Genomic DNA, 15,855 nt, shown 5'->3' on the forward strand with positions numbered 1-15,855 from the left:
CTGTCTGTCTGTCTGTAGTGTCTGTCTGTCTGTCTGTCTGTAGTGTCTCTGTCTGTAGTGTCTGTAGTGTCTGTCTGTCTGTAGTGTCTGTAGTGTCTGTCTGTCTGTCTGTCTGTAGTGTCTCTGCCTGTCCGTCCGTCTGTCTGTCTGTCTGTCTGTCTGTCTGTAGTGTCTGTCTGTCTGTCTGTCTGTCTGTCTGTCTGTCTGTCTGTCTGTCTGTCTGTAGTGTCTGTCTGTCTGTAGTGTCTGTCTGTCTGTCTGTCTGTGTCTGTCTGTAGTGTCTGTCTGTCTGTAAGTGTCTGTAAGTGTCTGTAGTGTCTGTCTGTCTGTCTGTCTGTCTGTCTGTCTGTCTGTCTGTCTGTCTGTAGTGTCTCTGTCTGTCTGTCCGTCTGTGTCTGTCTGTCTGTAGTGTCTGTCTGTGTGTCTGTCTGTCTGTCTGTCTGTCTGTCTGTCTGTCTGTCTGTCTGTCTGTCTGTCTGTAGTGTGGAGCCCCTCAATACAGCAGCCTAGTATACACACGACACATACACACAAATCTGTCCCCCTCTATACATACAGCAGCCTATCCTAGGATTTACACAGACCGACCGATGATGCAAGCAGTTGCCCATACAGCATACATCACTGTGGAGCGACTGCATTGCGTAGGCAACCCCACCCCCACAATGGCACACACACGTCTCCTCCCCGGGACGTATTGCCTCAATCATACTGTGTATATGGAGTGAAGCATTGAAACATTAGTGCTTGACCTGAATTTAGGCAAGCTGACTTTATAGCCGGAAACATCTAGAGTGGAAGGAAGTCTCTTCAGATGAAGCTCTCTTTTATGTTAAACAGCATCATTTCTTATATAGTCCTTTGTTGGCTGTGTAAGGCAGTGTTGATAGATAGCATAACCTGAGTTCATTAGTCATTTTGTGTGACTTTGTCTGTACCAGCCATCTTGTTTGTCCGATGGCGGGAATGGGAAGACATTACTGCTGTTTTAATTTTAATGAGCGTCCTAATCGAGAGGAGTGGAGGGGAGGAGGAGGTCAGGCCGGCCTGTTTAGAGTAACACAGGAGCCCATTAGGCTGTGAGAGTGCCACAGTGGTATGAATAAGTAATCTGGCACGGCAGCAGAGAGAGCAGAGCCATACAATGACAACAGAACCCCCCCGGCTCCAGTCATTAACATACCCACATCTCCACCACAGGAAATGTTTATAAGGCAAAGACAAGCATGGCTGCATACATCCATCTTTGCAGATCTCTATCTCTCTCGCTCTCTCCATCCATCCATCCATGGTGGCGGTCCGTCCATCTGGGACAGAGCATGTTAATCTCTCCATCTGTTTGTCTCTGCCACCTCTGTCATTCTGTTTCTTTGCTTATCTATAACTCTCTCTCTCCTCCTCTCTCTCTTTCTACCTCCATCCCTCTCTGTCTTTCTGTTTCTTTATCTATGTATAGCTCTCCTCCCCTCTCTACCTCCATCCCTCTCTGTCTTTCTGTTTCTTTATCTATGTATAGCTCTCCTCCCCTCTCTACTTCAATCCCTCTCTGTCTTTCTCTCTTGCATCAGTGTTCATGTTCCAGTCATGTCCTATAGAGAGAAGACATCTGCACCTCTATGGTACTAGAGGTTTCAAGGTGTGTAAATTAATCATGTGGGGTTGATGGAAGAACCGTTTGGCTTGTATTGTTTGGACCCTTTTAGTGAATGGCTCTATTTGAGCGTCACACAGTTGGAGTAGTCTTGTGTAATTCCAGAGGCTAGAGCTATTTATAATGAATGAGTTATTAAGGCTATTATCTATTATTAATGCGTTGTTTGAAAAGGGTGCTTTGGGAACTGCAGATTCGGTTTCATAACAACGAGGTGTGTGTAGCCACAATGGAAGTGCTTTTATACATATTGTCTTGTTACAAACAGAATGGTCTGGTGATTGACAGAACCGGCCCACACAAAACAAGATACAGTTTGCCCAAAGGTCAGACAGGGATACTTTTCCTCATAGTATCCTTTTAAAGCCCGAGATATTCCTTCGCACTTGAGTTTACATGGAAAACTCTGACTACAACAAAGGCCCAGAGTTTTTCCTTGCCAGGTCACAAAATCAGGGAAACTCAGGGCCACACATGAGGGAAAAGAGTGAGGGCCTTCATTTGTAGAAGAGTGAGAGCCAGAAGTAGAAGGCGATTGTTGTCCTAATCTCCTCTTTAGGAGAAAGGAAGGCTTCTTCAGTCCTTGGCTGACATGAGGTGAGGCTGGTGGCTGTCCTTGACTCCGATGATTGTACACTATGCACACGCATCCACGCACGCACAAACACACACAGACACTAAAGCGTGAGCGTGAACTTTAACCCCTGGTGGGCTGCATTGTGTGGTCTTATCCCGACCAGATGCAAGGCCACAGTACTGTATGTGAGGTGTAGAGTATACAGACGTTTTTAAAAATTCCTTAATTTCTTCTCTCCAGGTCGGTGTCTAGAGAAAGTCCCGGCTGCATCTCCGTCCCTGTCCAATTATAACGTGGACAAAGACCAGGAAGTGATTACCTGCTATGAGAAGTCTGGAGACATTGCCCTGCTCTACCTACAGGAAGTAGAGAAGGTAACCTAGCAACCAGCTAACATTGGCTTTACAAGTGGATGTGTTGATGGGAGGGAGAATATGGGGATGCTTTAATCACTGTGACAAAACCAAATCATTTTCAGGTGATCTAAAATAATTAACCCTCTTTTAAATTACAGTTTAAGGTATACTCGGCTAGATGACGTTGCCATGAGCAGCACTGCAGATATTAAGATGAGCGGGATGCAAGACTGCAACGTGATAGCAACGGGACCAAAACAGAGGAGAAGTTTAGTCTCGAGCTTTAACACTCTTAGTTGTTTACTGCTGTTTACTTTGTGCATCTACATCATCTTGCTGAGTCGATTTTTAAGTTACAATTACAAATAGCCAAGACTAAGGGCCAGTCACCAGTAACTTAACTTTTGTTCTCGGATTGTTGCTGTTTGACATTTTAAAGGGAAGTTTGTAGAATGAGGTTGCTGTTAAAAATTCAGATTTAGGTGGCCGGCCGCGACCGGGAGACCCATGTGGTGGCGCACAATTGGCCCAGCGTTGTCTGTGTTAGGGGGGATTTGGCCTGCAGGGATGTCCTTGTCCCATCGCGCACTAGCAACTCCTGTGGCGGGCCAGGCGCAGTGCACTCTGACACGGTCGCCAGGTGTACAGTGTTTCCTCCGACACATTGGTGTGGCTGGCTTCCGGGTTAAGTGGGCATTGTGTCAAGAAACAGTGTGGCTTGGTTGGGTTGTGTTTCAGAGGACGCATGGCTCTCGACCTTCGCCTCTCCCGAGTCCATACGGGAGTTGCAGTGTTGAGACAAGACTGTAACTACCAATTGGATACCACGAAATTGGGGAGAAAAAGGGGTGAGGAAAAAAACCTGCCGTTCAAAAGTTTGGGGTCGCTTAGAAATGTCCTTGTTTTTTACATAAAAGCACATTAATAAAAATAACATGAAATACAGTGTAGACATTGTTAATGTTGTAAATGACGATTGTAGCTGGAAACGTCAGATTTTTTATGGAATATCTACATAGGCGTACAGAGGCCCATTATCAGCAACCATCACTCCTGTGATCCAATGGCACGTTGTGTTAGCTAATCCAAGTTTATCATTTTAAAAGGCTAATTGATCATTAGAAAACCCTTTTGCAATTATGTTATCACAGTTGAAAACTGTTGTTCTGATTAAAGAAGCAATAAAACTGGCCTTCTTTAGACTAGTTGAGTATCTGGAGCATCAGCATTTGTGGGTTCGATTACAGGCTTCAAATGGACAGAAATAAAGAACTTTCTTCTGAAACTTGTCAGTCTATACTTGTTCTGAAAAATGACGGCTATTCCATGTGAGAAATTGCCAAGAAACTGAAGATCTCGTACAATGCTGTATATTACTCCCTTCACAGAACAGAGCAAACTGTGGGAGGCCCCGGTGCACAACTGAGCAAGAGGACAAGTACATTAGAGTGTCTAGTTTGAGAAACAGACACCTCACAAGTCCTCAACTGGCAGCTTCATTAAATAGTACCCGCAAAACACCAGTCTCAACGTCAACAGTTTATGACGCGACACTGGGATGCTGGCCTTCTAGTCATAGTTACAAAGAAAAAGCCATATTTCAGACTGGCCAATACTAATAAGATATTAAGATGGGCAAAAGAACACAGACACTGGACAGAGGAACTCTGCCTAGAAGGCCAGCATCCAGGAGTCGCCTCTTCACTGTTGACATTGAGACTGGTGTTTTGCGAGTACTATTTAATGAAGCTGCCAGTTGAGGACTTGTGAGGTGTCTGTTTCTCAAACTAGTGTTACAGTATGTTTGGGGTAAATCCAATACAGCACATTACTGATTACCACTCTCAATTTTTCAATCAGTGGTGGCTGCATCATGTTATGGGTATGCTTGTAATCGTTAAGGACTGGAGAGTATTTCAGGATAAAAAAAATCTACAGAATGGAGCTAAGCAACAGGCAAAATCCTAGAGGAAAACCTGGTTCAGTCTACTTAACACCAGACACTTGGAGATTAATTCACCTTTCAGCAGGACAATAACCTGAAACACAAGGCCAAATCTACAATGGAGTTTCTTACCAAGAAGACAGTGGATGTTCTTGGGTGGCAGAGTTTCAGTTTTGACTTAAATCTGCTTGACAATCTGTGGCAAAACTTGAAAATGGTTATCTAGCAATGATCAACAACCAATTTGACAGAGCTTGAATAATTTTGAAAATTATAAATGGGCAAATGTTTTATAATCCAGAGTGTGCAAAACTCTTAGACGTACCTAGAAAGACTCACAGCTGTCGTCGCTGCCAAAGGTGATTCTAACATGTGCTGACTCAAGGGTGTGTCCCAGTCAAAAGTTTGGACACACCTACTCATTCCAAGGTTTTTCTTTATTTTTACTATTTTCTACATTGTTACATAATAGTGAAGACATCAAAACTATGAAATAACACATGGAATCATGTAGTAACCAAAAAGTGTTAAACAAATCAAAATATATTTTATATTTGAGATTCTTCAATGTAGCCACCCCTTGCCTTGATGACAGCTTTGCAAACTCTTGGCATTCTCTCAACTCGCTTCTTGAGATAGTCACCTGGAATGCATTTCAGTTAGCAGGTGTGCCTCGTTAAAAGTTAATTTGTGGAATTTCTTTCCTTCTTAATGCGTTTGAACCAATCAGTTGTGTTGTGACATGGTAGGGGTGGTATATACTGTAGAAGATAACCCTATTTGCTAAAAGACCAAGTCTATATTATGACAAGAACAGCTCAAATAAGCAAAGAGAAACAACAGTCCATCATTACTCCAAGACATGCAGGTCAATCAGTCCGGAAAATTTCAAGAACTTTGAAAGTTTCTTCAAATGCAGTCGCAAAAACCATCAAGAGCTATGATGAAACTGGTTCTCATGATGAGCGCCACAGGAAAGGTAGGCCCAGAGTTATCTCTGCTGTAAAGGATAAGTTCATTAGTTACCAGCCTCAGAAATTGCAGCCCAAATAAATGCTTCACGGAGTTCAAGTAACAGACACATCTCAATATCAACTGTTCAGAGGAGACTGTGTGAATCATGCCTTCATGGTCAAATTGCTGCAAAGAAACCACTACTAAAGGACACCAATAATGAGAAGAGACTTGTTGGGCCAAGAAACACGAGCAATGGACACTACTGGTGGATATCTGTCCTTTGGTCGGATGAGTCCGATTTAGCGATTTTTGGTTCCAACCGCCGTGTCTTTGTGAGATGCAGAGTAGGTGAACAGATGATCTCCGCATGTGTGGTTCGCTCCGTGAAGCATGGAGGAGGAGGTGTGATGGTGTGGGGGTGTTTTTCTGCTGACATTTATTTACAATTCAAGGCTCACTTAACCAGCATGGCTACCTCAGCATTCTGCAGTAATATGCCATCCCATCTGGTTGGCGCTTAGTGGGACTATCATATGTTTTTCAACAGGACAATAACTCAACACTGGTTGAGAGAATGCCAAGACTGTAAAATGCTGTCATCAAAGCAAAGGGTGGCAACTTTGAAGAATCTCAAATATAACATATATTTTCATTTGTTTAATACTTGTTTTGGTTACTACATGATTCCATATGTGTTATTTCATATAAAGAAAACCCTTGAATGAGTAGGTGTGTCCAAACTTTAAACATGTACTGTATTTGTTGTGTGACAAAACTGCACTCTTTAGATTGGCCTTTTATTGTCCCCAGCACAAGGTGCACATGTCTAATGACCATGCTGTTTAATCAGCTTCTTGATATGCCACACCTGTCTGGTTGATGGATTATCTTGGCAAAGGAGAAATACTAACTAACTGGGATGTAAACAAATTGTACACAAACTTTGAGAGAAACAGTATTTTTGTATGTATGTAAAATTCAAGGGATCTTTTATTTCAACTCATGAAACATGGAACCAACACTTCACATGTTGCATTTATATTTTTGTTCAGTATATAAACCATTATTCAACCAAGCTTAATAGGTTTACAATTTTGTTAAAGTAATTTACCTATTGTCAAAAGCACCGTTAAATGATAAAAAACATATATGTTTTTTGATGGAACCGTATGTGAACCCGTTTTTGCCATTGAGCCTGGGCATCAGACTCCACATCTGTATTGCAGAGTTGTCAATGACGTGGTCGGTTTTCAATTGGCTTACGCTTATCACATGGTTTGAAAGGCTGAAATATTGTGCGTTGGGATGCTATCGGAAGCTTTAACATTTGTAACAAGCATGCTATCAAACATCCGTTGTTACACCCCTGTAATTAATAAGTTAGTCAAATGTTTCCAAAACTAAAAGCATTTTATTCGGGACAAATCATTCACTAAACCTCAACTTCATCTCGTAATGAATAATGTGGATATTGAGCAACTGCTTGGAGTAACCCTGGATTGTAAACTGTCACGGTAAAAACATATTGATACAACAGTAGCTAAGATGGGGAGTAGTCTGTCCATAATAAAACACTGCTCTGCATTCTTAACACTATCAACAAGTCAGGTCCTACAGGCCCTGGTTTTGTCACACCTAGACTAGTGTTCAGTAATGTGGTCAGGTGCCACAAAGAGGGACTTGGGAAAATTGCAGTTGGCTCAGAACAGGGCAGCACGGCTGGCCCTTAAAAGTACACATAGAGCTAACATTAAGGACATGCATCTCAATCTCTCAGGGCTCAAAGTGGAAGAGAGATTGATATCATCATTACTTGTTTTTGTAAGAGGTGTTGATAAGCTGAAGGTACCGAGCTGTCTGTTTTAAAATACTAGCACACAGTTTGGACACCCACGTATACCCCACAAACCCTGCCACCAGAGGTCTCTTCACAGTCCCCAAGTCCAGAACAGACTTTGGGAGGCTCACAGTACCACATAGAGCCATGACTACATTGAACTCTATCCCACATCAGATAACTGATGCAAGCAGTAGAATCAGATTTAAAAAGCAGGTAAATATACACCTTATGGAACAGTGGGGACTGTGAAGTAACACAAACATAGGCACAGACACATGCATATACACACACTACACACTATACATGTGTGTACACATGATTTTGTGTTGTAGATATGTGGTAGTAGAGTATGGCCCTGAGTGCACACACTTAGTGTGTTGTGAATTCTGTAATGAATGTATTGTAATGTATTTAAAATTTTATAACTGCCTTAGTTCTGCTGGACCCCAGGAAGAGTAGGTGCTGCCTTGGCAGCAGCTAATTGTGATCCATAATAAATACAAATTACAGACTGCAATTACCACCAGTTACATGTCATTATTACTGTGTAACTATGTATAATTACAATTCATTATAATTCTTGTTACAGTATAATTGCATAAATGCACTGTAATAAGGACCCCTTAAAATGAAGTGTTACCAACATTTTATAGAAACTTTTGCATAAAGACCGTTCAGATGAAATATCAATCTACATTGTTAGATTTGTGGAAATATATCATGCAACCTGACCTTTAATGAATCGCTATCCTTCCTTGGTTTCCCCAATAAGTGGATTGGACTTGCCTGTAATAAACTCATTCATTAATTGATTGGATTTGTATAGGGCTTTTCCAGTGCTCAAAGCGGCAACCATTTTGTGCCAGAACTCTCACCACACATCAGCTAATGTTTGGGAGTTGTACCTGCCTGTGTGCTAGTGTATTAGACAGTGCAGTAGGCCTATACCCCATCAGAAGTGCTGGTGTCTGTACTATTAGTACCATAGTGGTTGAAGGGGGCCAGGTTCATCAGCAGATCAATGCAGCATTGACAGACTGGCCCAGACTGTTCCTGTATCTGACCTTGGCCGCTGTTTCAACCAGCAACTTTTTTCTCCACTCTGATTTGTTCTGCCAACAGGGGTTTCCCTTGCATTTTATTTTCTATCTCTTTCTGTCTGCTCTCTGTTTCTCGCTCTCTGTTTCCTCTCTTTGCTTTTCTATCTCTTTCTTTCTCTCCATCTCTCTCTCTGCTCTCTCTCTCTCTCTCTATTTTTCTCTTTCTTTCTTACTTTCTGTATTTGTCTCTCTTCTCTCTCTCTTCCTCTCCCTCTCTCTTTTTCTGCTCTCTCCATCCCCGAGTCTCTCCTGGCCTCTCTGAGGGGTTGCAGAACAGTGTAGTAACCTTTTATATGTTTTTCATTTCAGCAGCCCTGCTATCTAGTCAGTCTGAATGCATATATATGCTATCATGTGGGAACTCACTCAATAACATTCTCCCATCCCCAGTGCTAGCCTGTCTGATGCTATTCTGGCCCTGAGGCCTTTGGTGTGACTACTCTGTTGAGTTATGGTGTTCACAGTGTAGAGATAGTGAATGGTTTTCAGACCTTCTATTTTGTGCAAGTGTCCTTAAGTGTCCTTAGTTGAAGAGCAATGATGCAAATACTAATTTGGCCCATTTTTGAGCTCATGGTGTCATTTTAGTTACCAAGCCTCAGGATAGAGCTGTGTTGTTGCTTTAAAATGTCATAACTGTATGTGCTATTTTAATTCAATATTTAAACTAATCTAGTGGCATCAATTCACTCCCCCAAAAAGCCACAGGCTTTACCCCTGCATTTTCTTTCTTCTGTATCGGCTGTTAGAATTCAATATTGAAATTCTAATTTAGTGCAACTGATTCACATTGGAACGGCACGTCCCCAAATAGCTCCCTCCCCACCTCCAGCACACGCCTTTCCCTTCCCCACCTACATTCCCAGCCCACCCACACATCCAGAACACCAGGACGGGGGGAGAGCTGCCCCCCTGTAATTGAACCGGCAACTGATTCCATACAGCACACAGAGAGACACTGATACAATACCCAGGAGATTAATGGGGTAACAGCACTAAAGCCAGGTATCTATCTCTCTCTCTCAGTGTATCATGTGCCAGACAGGCAGCACAAGGTGTAAGGACACAAGCTACCTGCTGCTGAATTAAATAATTTCATATTTTTGACAGACAGAGAGAGGAGAGTGGGAACACAATGGGGACCTTCTGGTTGGACTGATGGAGAGAAAATAGGGGGAGGAGAGGGTTAGGAGGGGGAAGAGAGGAGGAGGAGGGGAAGGAGAAGAGAGTAGCAGCCATGGTTCTTCAATCTTCCCCTTGTCCTCTCTCCTCTTATCTCTTTCTTTTCCTTCTAGGTCTACTATTATCTGATGTTATCTAGGTTGTGTTTTCTTATCTCTCTGATTACCGATCTGGTTTTGGAAGTACAATATTGTGGTTTATGAATTAAAACGTTTGGCTGATTTGCGTATGTACAGTGTAACAGTCTATTGCTGATGCAGAATGTGAACACATCTTCAAGCATCGCATTGTGTTGCAAGAGGTTGCTCCAATGCTCCATCCTCTGTTCTCTGGTCAATTTGATGTGTTTCAGGCCCTCAGTGCGGGGTTGCAGAACCGCAGTCCAAAGCCAGGTCCAGTGGCCCAGGAGCGGGAGCTGGGATACTTCCTGGAGACGGGACTTCAGAGGGCACATGTCATCCACTTCAAAAATGGGTAAGAGAGTGAGAGCATGTGTGTGGAATAATCCTACACTGACATCCAGGCTTGTTATGAATTGATCCCTAACCCACTGTGTCTGTTGCTGCTTCCTGTCACTCTTCCCTCTCTCCACTGTCACTCTTCCCTCTCTCTACTGTCACTCTTCCCTCTCTCCACTGTCACTCTTCCCTCTCTCCAATGTCACTCTTTCTCTCTCTCTACTGTCACTCTTCTCTCTCTCTACTGTCACTCTTCCCTCTCCCTACTGTCACTCTTCCCTCTCTCTACTGTCACTCTCCCCTGTCACTCTTCCCTCTCTCTACTGTCACTCTTCCCTCTCTCTACTGTCACTCTTCCCTCTCTCCACTGTCACTCTTCCCTCTCTCCACTGTTACTCTTCCCTCTCTCCACTGTTACTCTTCCCTCTCTCCACTGTCACTCTTCCCTCTCTCTACTGTCACTCTTCCCTCTCTCCACTGTCACTCTTCCCTCTCTCCACTGTCACTCTTCCCTCTCTCCACTGTCACTCTTCCCTCTCTCCACTGTCACTCTTTCTTCCAATCCAAGTGTCCGTTTGTCTCAGGACGCATAGTAGGTATTCCTCCACTCCTCTCTGCCCTAGAATGGTACTGTGTTTGACTTACAATCCCCCCCAGAGAAAACAATGCTCTTGTATTACCATAGAGCTTTAGGTTGACTTGCAACTCAAAGCCAAGATGCCAAGCCCAGAACTGCCAACCTGCATGCATTTTGCGTACCATGCACACAATTTGAGGTGAATGTACGCAGTATGAAAAACGACCATAAAATACACAAAAATAGGCTTGTAGTTGGCACTTTGTGGTTTTTGACTCAACTGTCTGAAGTTGAAACTGAGCCAATCAGAGTACTAGGGCGAGGAGGAAATATCTCTTCGCCCTCTAGCTGGATGGCAGCTCTCTACTTTGTCCATTGATACCACTTATGTGTGATGAAAAAGGGAAAATGTAAAGCTCATAACCATTCAAATTTCGTAGTTAGCTCCTTCGCTAAGGCAAGATTATGAAAAAGGTAGTTAGTTACAGCGTTTAGTCAACTAAGCAAGAACACTTTATTGCCCGCACCTGCTTTGATCTCTTCAAAGGTAGTAGGCGTGAGTGCATTGATGATGAAGGAAACATGTGCAGTGTTGCGGTAGTTCTTCAGTGTGCGTCTCTGAGTGGATGGAAACAAACATGGCAGAGAGATCTGTTCCGCTTACACCGTCGTTCACAGAAAGTTATGCGAGACTTTTAACGATTAGTGGGTTCTTAATTAATTAATCAGTTCTTCATCTGCCCTCTTTATATACAGTTGAAGTCGGAAGTTTACATACACCTTCGCCAAATACATTAAACTCCGTTTTTCAAAGCTCCTGACATTTAATCCTTGTAACAATTCCCTGTCTTAGGTCAGTTAGGATCACCACTTTATTTTAAGAATGTGAAATGTCAGAATAATAGTAGAGAGAATGATTTATTTCAGCTTCTATTTCTATTATCATATTCCCAGTGGGTCAGAAGTTTACATACACTCAATAAGTATTTGGAAGTATTGCCTTTAAATTGTTTAACATGGGTCAAACGTTTCGAGTAGCCTTCCACAAGCTTTTGGCCCATTCCTCCTGACAAAGCTGGTGTAACTGAGTCAGGTTTGTAGGCATCCTTGCTCGCACACGCTTTTTCAGTTCTGCCCACAAATTCTCTATGGGCTTGAGGTCAGGGCTTTGTGATGGCCACTTCAATACCTTGACTTTGTTGTCCTTAAGCCATTTTGCCACAACTTTGGAAGTATGCTTGGGGTCATTGTCCATTTAGAAGACCCATTTGCGACCAAGCTTTAACTTCCTGACTGATGTCTTGAGATGTTGCTTCAATATATCCACATAATTTTCCTGCCTCATGAAGCCATCTATTTTGTGAAGTGCACCAGTCCTTTCTGCAGCAAAGCACCCCCACAACATGATGCTGCCATCCTCGTGCTTCAAGGTTGGGATAGTGTTCTTCAGCTTGCAAGCCTCCCCCTTTTCCTCCAAACATAACGATAGTCATTATGGCCAAACAGTTCTATTTTTGTTTGATCAGACCAGAGGACATGTCTCCATGTGCAGTTGCAAACCGTAGTCTTTTACGGCGGTTTTGGAGCAGTGGCTTCTTCCTTGCTGAGCGGCCTTTCAGGTTATATAGATATAGGACTTGTTTTACTGTGGATATAGATACTTTTGTACCTGTTTCCTACAGCATCTTCACAAGGTCCTTTGCTGTTGTTCTGGGATTGATTTGCACTTTTCGCACCAAAGTACATTCATCTCTAGGAGACAGAACGCGTCTCATTCCTGAGCGGTATGACGGCTGCGTGGTACCATGGTGTTTATACTTGCATATTATTGTTTGTACAGATGAACGTGGTACCTTCAGGCGTTTGGAAATTGCTCCCAAGGATGAACCAGACTTGTGGAGGTCTACAAATTTTATGTCTGATTTCTTTTGATTGAAGGTCGGCCTTGAATGTAGGACTTGAAATACATCCACAGGTATACCTCCAATTGAAGAAGCTTCTAAAGCCATGACATAATTTTCTGGAATTTTCTAAGCTATTTAAAGGCACAGTCAGTTACATTTATTTCTAGGGCCTCCCGAGTGGCGCAGAGGTCTAAGGCACTGCATCGCAGTGTTGCGGCGTCACTAGAGCCTGGTGTTTGATCCCAGGCTGTGTCACTATCGTTCGTGACCGGGAGTCCCATAGGGTGGCGCACAATTGGCCCAGTGTCGTCCGAGTTAAGGGAGGGTTTGGCCGGGCGCCCGCAGGCTGACTTTGGTCGTCAGTTGAACGGTGTTTCCTCCGACACATTGGTGCAGCTGGCTTCTGGGTAAAGCGAGCGGGTGTTAAGAGGTACGGCTTAGTGGGTCATGTTTCGGAGGATGCATGACTCGACCTTCACCTCCCGAGCCCGTTGGAGAGTTGCAACCAAGAGACAAGATCGTAATCATAAAATTGGGGAGAAAAAGGGGCTAAACATTACAACAACAAAACATTCTAGTTAGCTACTGAAGAACAGCCAAGTACCCATATTATTAACAGTCAATAGTTACCATTCTTACCATTCCTACTGAGGCAGTCTTCTGCCAAAATCATTATTAGGCTAAACAAAAGTGAATTTTCCTATGATTTGAGCAGTATGGATGTCGCAAGTGTGCCATCAGTGGTACTCTACTTCAAGGTTGGCAGGTCTGCAAGCCTCAAGCCTGCCAGTGGAAAAGTGATTGGACTCAGCAGGCCCAATAACTTGAATTGGAGACGGTGTGGGATGGATTCCTACATCCATAGCTGCTGTGCTTTGATCTAGTTAGCCATAGTTTGATACCTGCCGGCTAGCTCCCCTGTAGGTTACAGCAGTAGTGTGTGTGAGTGGCTAGTTATGAGTGTTGATATGGAGGTTATGCCCCCTAAGCTCCTGGTAGGGTTGTGGTGGTAAAACTCTGTCGGAGTGTGCATGTGATTTTGTGTGCATGTGTGTGCCAGTGTGTGTGCTGGCTGTGTTTCAGTCAGATTTGAAGATGGATGATAGCCTCCTATCTTTCTTAGCCCCACCCCCATACTGACATTATGATTATCCCAGCATGCTTAGAGCTCATCTCACAACCACACCATTTGGGATGCACATCGCTGACAGGATTAGGGCTCACAGGATTGTTAACAGACACAGCTGTAGCAGCCACATGGCTTCTCTAACATTCACAGTACACATCTATGTGACACACTTCAAAAAAACAACTCTCAAAGCTCCTTTTGCTATTGCGCAATGCCCATAAATGCATTCTTCATCTCTCATTGAAGTTATACTGAATTGATGGTGTCTTGATCAAATACATCCTCCTCAAGCACCCCTTTGTGCTGTCTGGCTCTCCTGGGGGGAACCATCCATACCACAGTCTGCTTGGGAAGCACTGCCTGTGTCCCAAATGGCAACCTATTCCCATAGGGCTCTGGTCTAAAGTAGTGCACGATATGGAATAGGGACATACCCACTGTATAGGGCAAGGTGTATTTTCACATGGAAAATGGAAGAAACCACTGAAAAACCAGAGAAGAGAAGAGTTCAATTGAGGAGGCTACCACTACTGCTGCTGAAGATAATAGTTCATAGATGATGCAACACAGTGTCTATTTCATGTCATCCTGCACCCAGCCTCCCTCCCTACCTCCACACGTCTCTCTCTTTTACTAATAACACACTCCGGTGTGTGTGAGACACACACACTGGTATAGTGGTGCAAATACATTAATACAAAACACACTACATACAAAGCACGCACACACACAGCATTTCCAGTGGGAAGGTGCTTTTTCTATCCTCGAGAATGCCAACGCTAAAAAGGACACGTCTTCAGTAAATAGCCAGCTGCATACATGGCTAATGTGTAAGCTATGAGTAGCGGTAATTATCTGTCGTTAAGGGTGTCTGCTAAACTCATGAGTAATGCAGCAGTGTGCCTGCCTGTGAATCTCGTGTTGCTCTCTCTGCTCATAAATATTTAAAGTTGAGCATTGCAATAAAAACATCTGCCAGCATTCTTTTTGTACAATCATTTTCCCCCTTTGTAAAGTGGTCAATCATGGTTGCAGTGAATTAGGAAGAGGCCTTTGGTACTGAGCAGGAAATGGATCTTGGTCACTTCATAATATGTTTTTATTGAAGTGGCTTGTTAAATAGAGCAGAGGAAAATACTTGGTTGGATAAGGGATATCTAGTGTACACACTAACTGGATCGATAAGGGATATCTAGTGTACACACTAACTGGATCGATAAGGGATATCTAGTGTACACACTAACTGGATCGATAAGGGATATCTAGTGTGCACACTAACTGGAGCGATGCAAGGAGTGCATCCAAAATAGTACCCTATTCCCTACTGTTATAGAGTGCACTACTTTAGACCAAACACCTATGGGCCCTGGCCAAAGGTAGTGCACTACATAGGGAATAGGTTGCCATTTGGGATGCATGATCTGTGCTTCCTCTAGCTGTTAGGCATCTGAAAAACCAGGTCACTTCTCATTAGCAAATCAAGTCTTAGAATGCTGCCTGCTGCAGTCTTGGATTTACTGTAGCCCTGCCAACACACAAACACACACACAGATTCCTTACTGTCAGTGCTGTATCTGTTTGAGCTGATTTATGAAAATGAGGCCTAACAGCAAATATGTATTAAGTCTTTGATGAAACCCTCATTTGCAAATGGATACGCACCACCACTTTATACACATAGACAGACACACAGACATACAGACAGACACAGACAGACGGATGGACACAGGGGGGAGAGGAGCAGGCCGCTCACTCGTTTGATGTTACCGGGCAGTTTAGCACTCTGAGCTGAACCCGAGTTAACATTTCTCCAAAGTTACAGTGTGACGCATCGATAACATAACAAATGCTCACACACTTATGAGATACTTTCTTGCATTAAGCACATAAACACATGCAGTCAGAGAAGGCGTGTGGTTAGTTCGTTCAGTGGGAGAGTGTTAGCTGAGTAGGTGCGGGAACATTGCAGTGTGTCTGATCCATAGAGAAGTGTTGAGCTAGGGTATTGACACCTCCTATCAACTGACAACCTTGCACACAAATGACCATACCAGCTCTGACACACACACACACACACACACACACACACACACACACACACACACACACACACACACACACACACACACACACACACACACTGATATGCACATATTAACCATTATTTATAGGAAATATC

The 15,855-nt window shown here is 43.4% G+C and overlaps 1 protein-coding gene across 1 annotated transcript in view; it reads left to right on the forward strand.

The window, feature by feature from the left end:
* Positions 1-15,855, forward strand: part of LOC135525700 (tetratricopeptide repeat protein 7B-like) — a 74,688-nt gene that overhangs the window by 10,080 nt on the left and 48,753 nt on the right. The window contains exons 4-5 of the mRNA XM_064953489.1: positions 2,469-2,602; positions 9,961-10,082. Of these exons, the coding sequence (XP_064809561.1) occupies positions 2,469-2,602; positions 9,961-10,082 (256 nt within the window). The remainder of the gene's footprint in view (positions 1-2,468; positions 2,603-9,960; positions 10,083-15,855) is intronic.

This window comes from Oncorhynchus masou, chromosome 32 (genome assembly GCF_036934945.1).
Source record: "Oncorhynchus masou masou isolate Uvic2021 chromosome 32, UVic_Omas_1.1, whole genome shotgun sequence".
Classification (NCBI taxonomy): domain Eukaryota; kingdom Metazoa; phylum Chordata; class Actinopteri; order Salmoniformes; family Salmonidae; genus Oncorhynchus; species Oncorhynchus masou.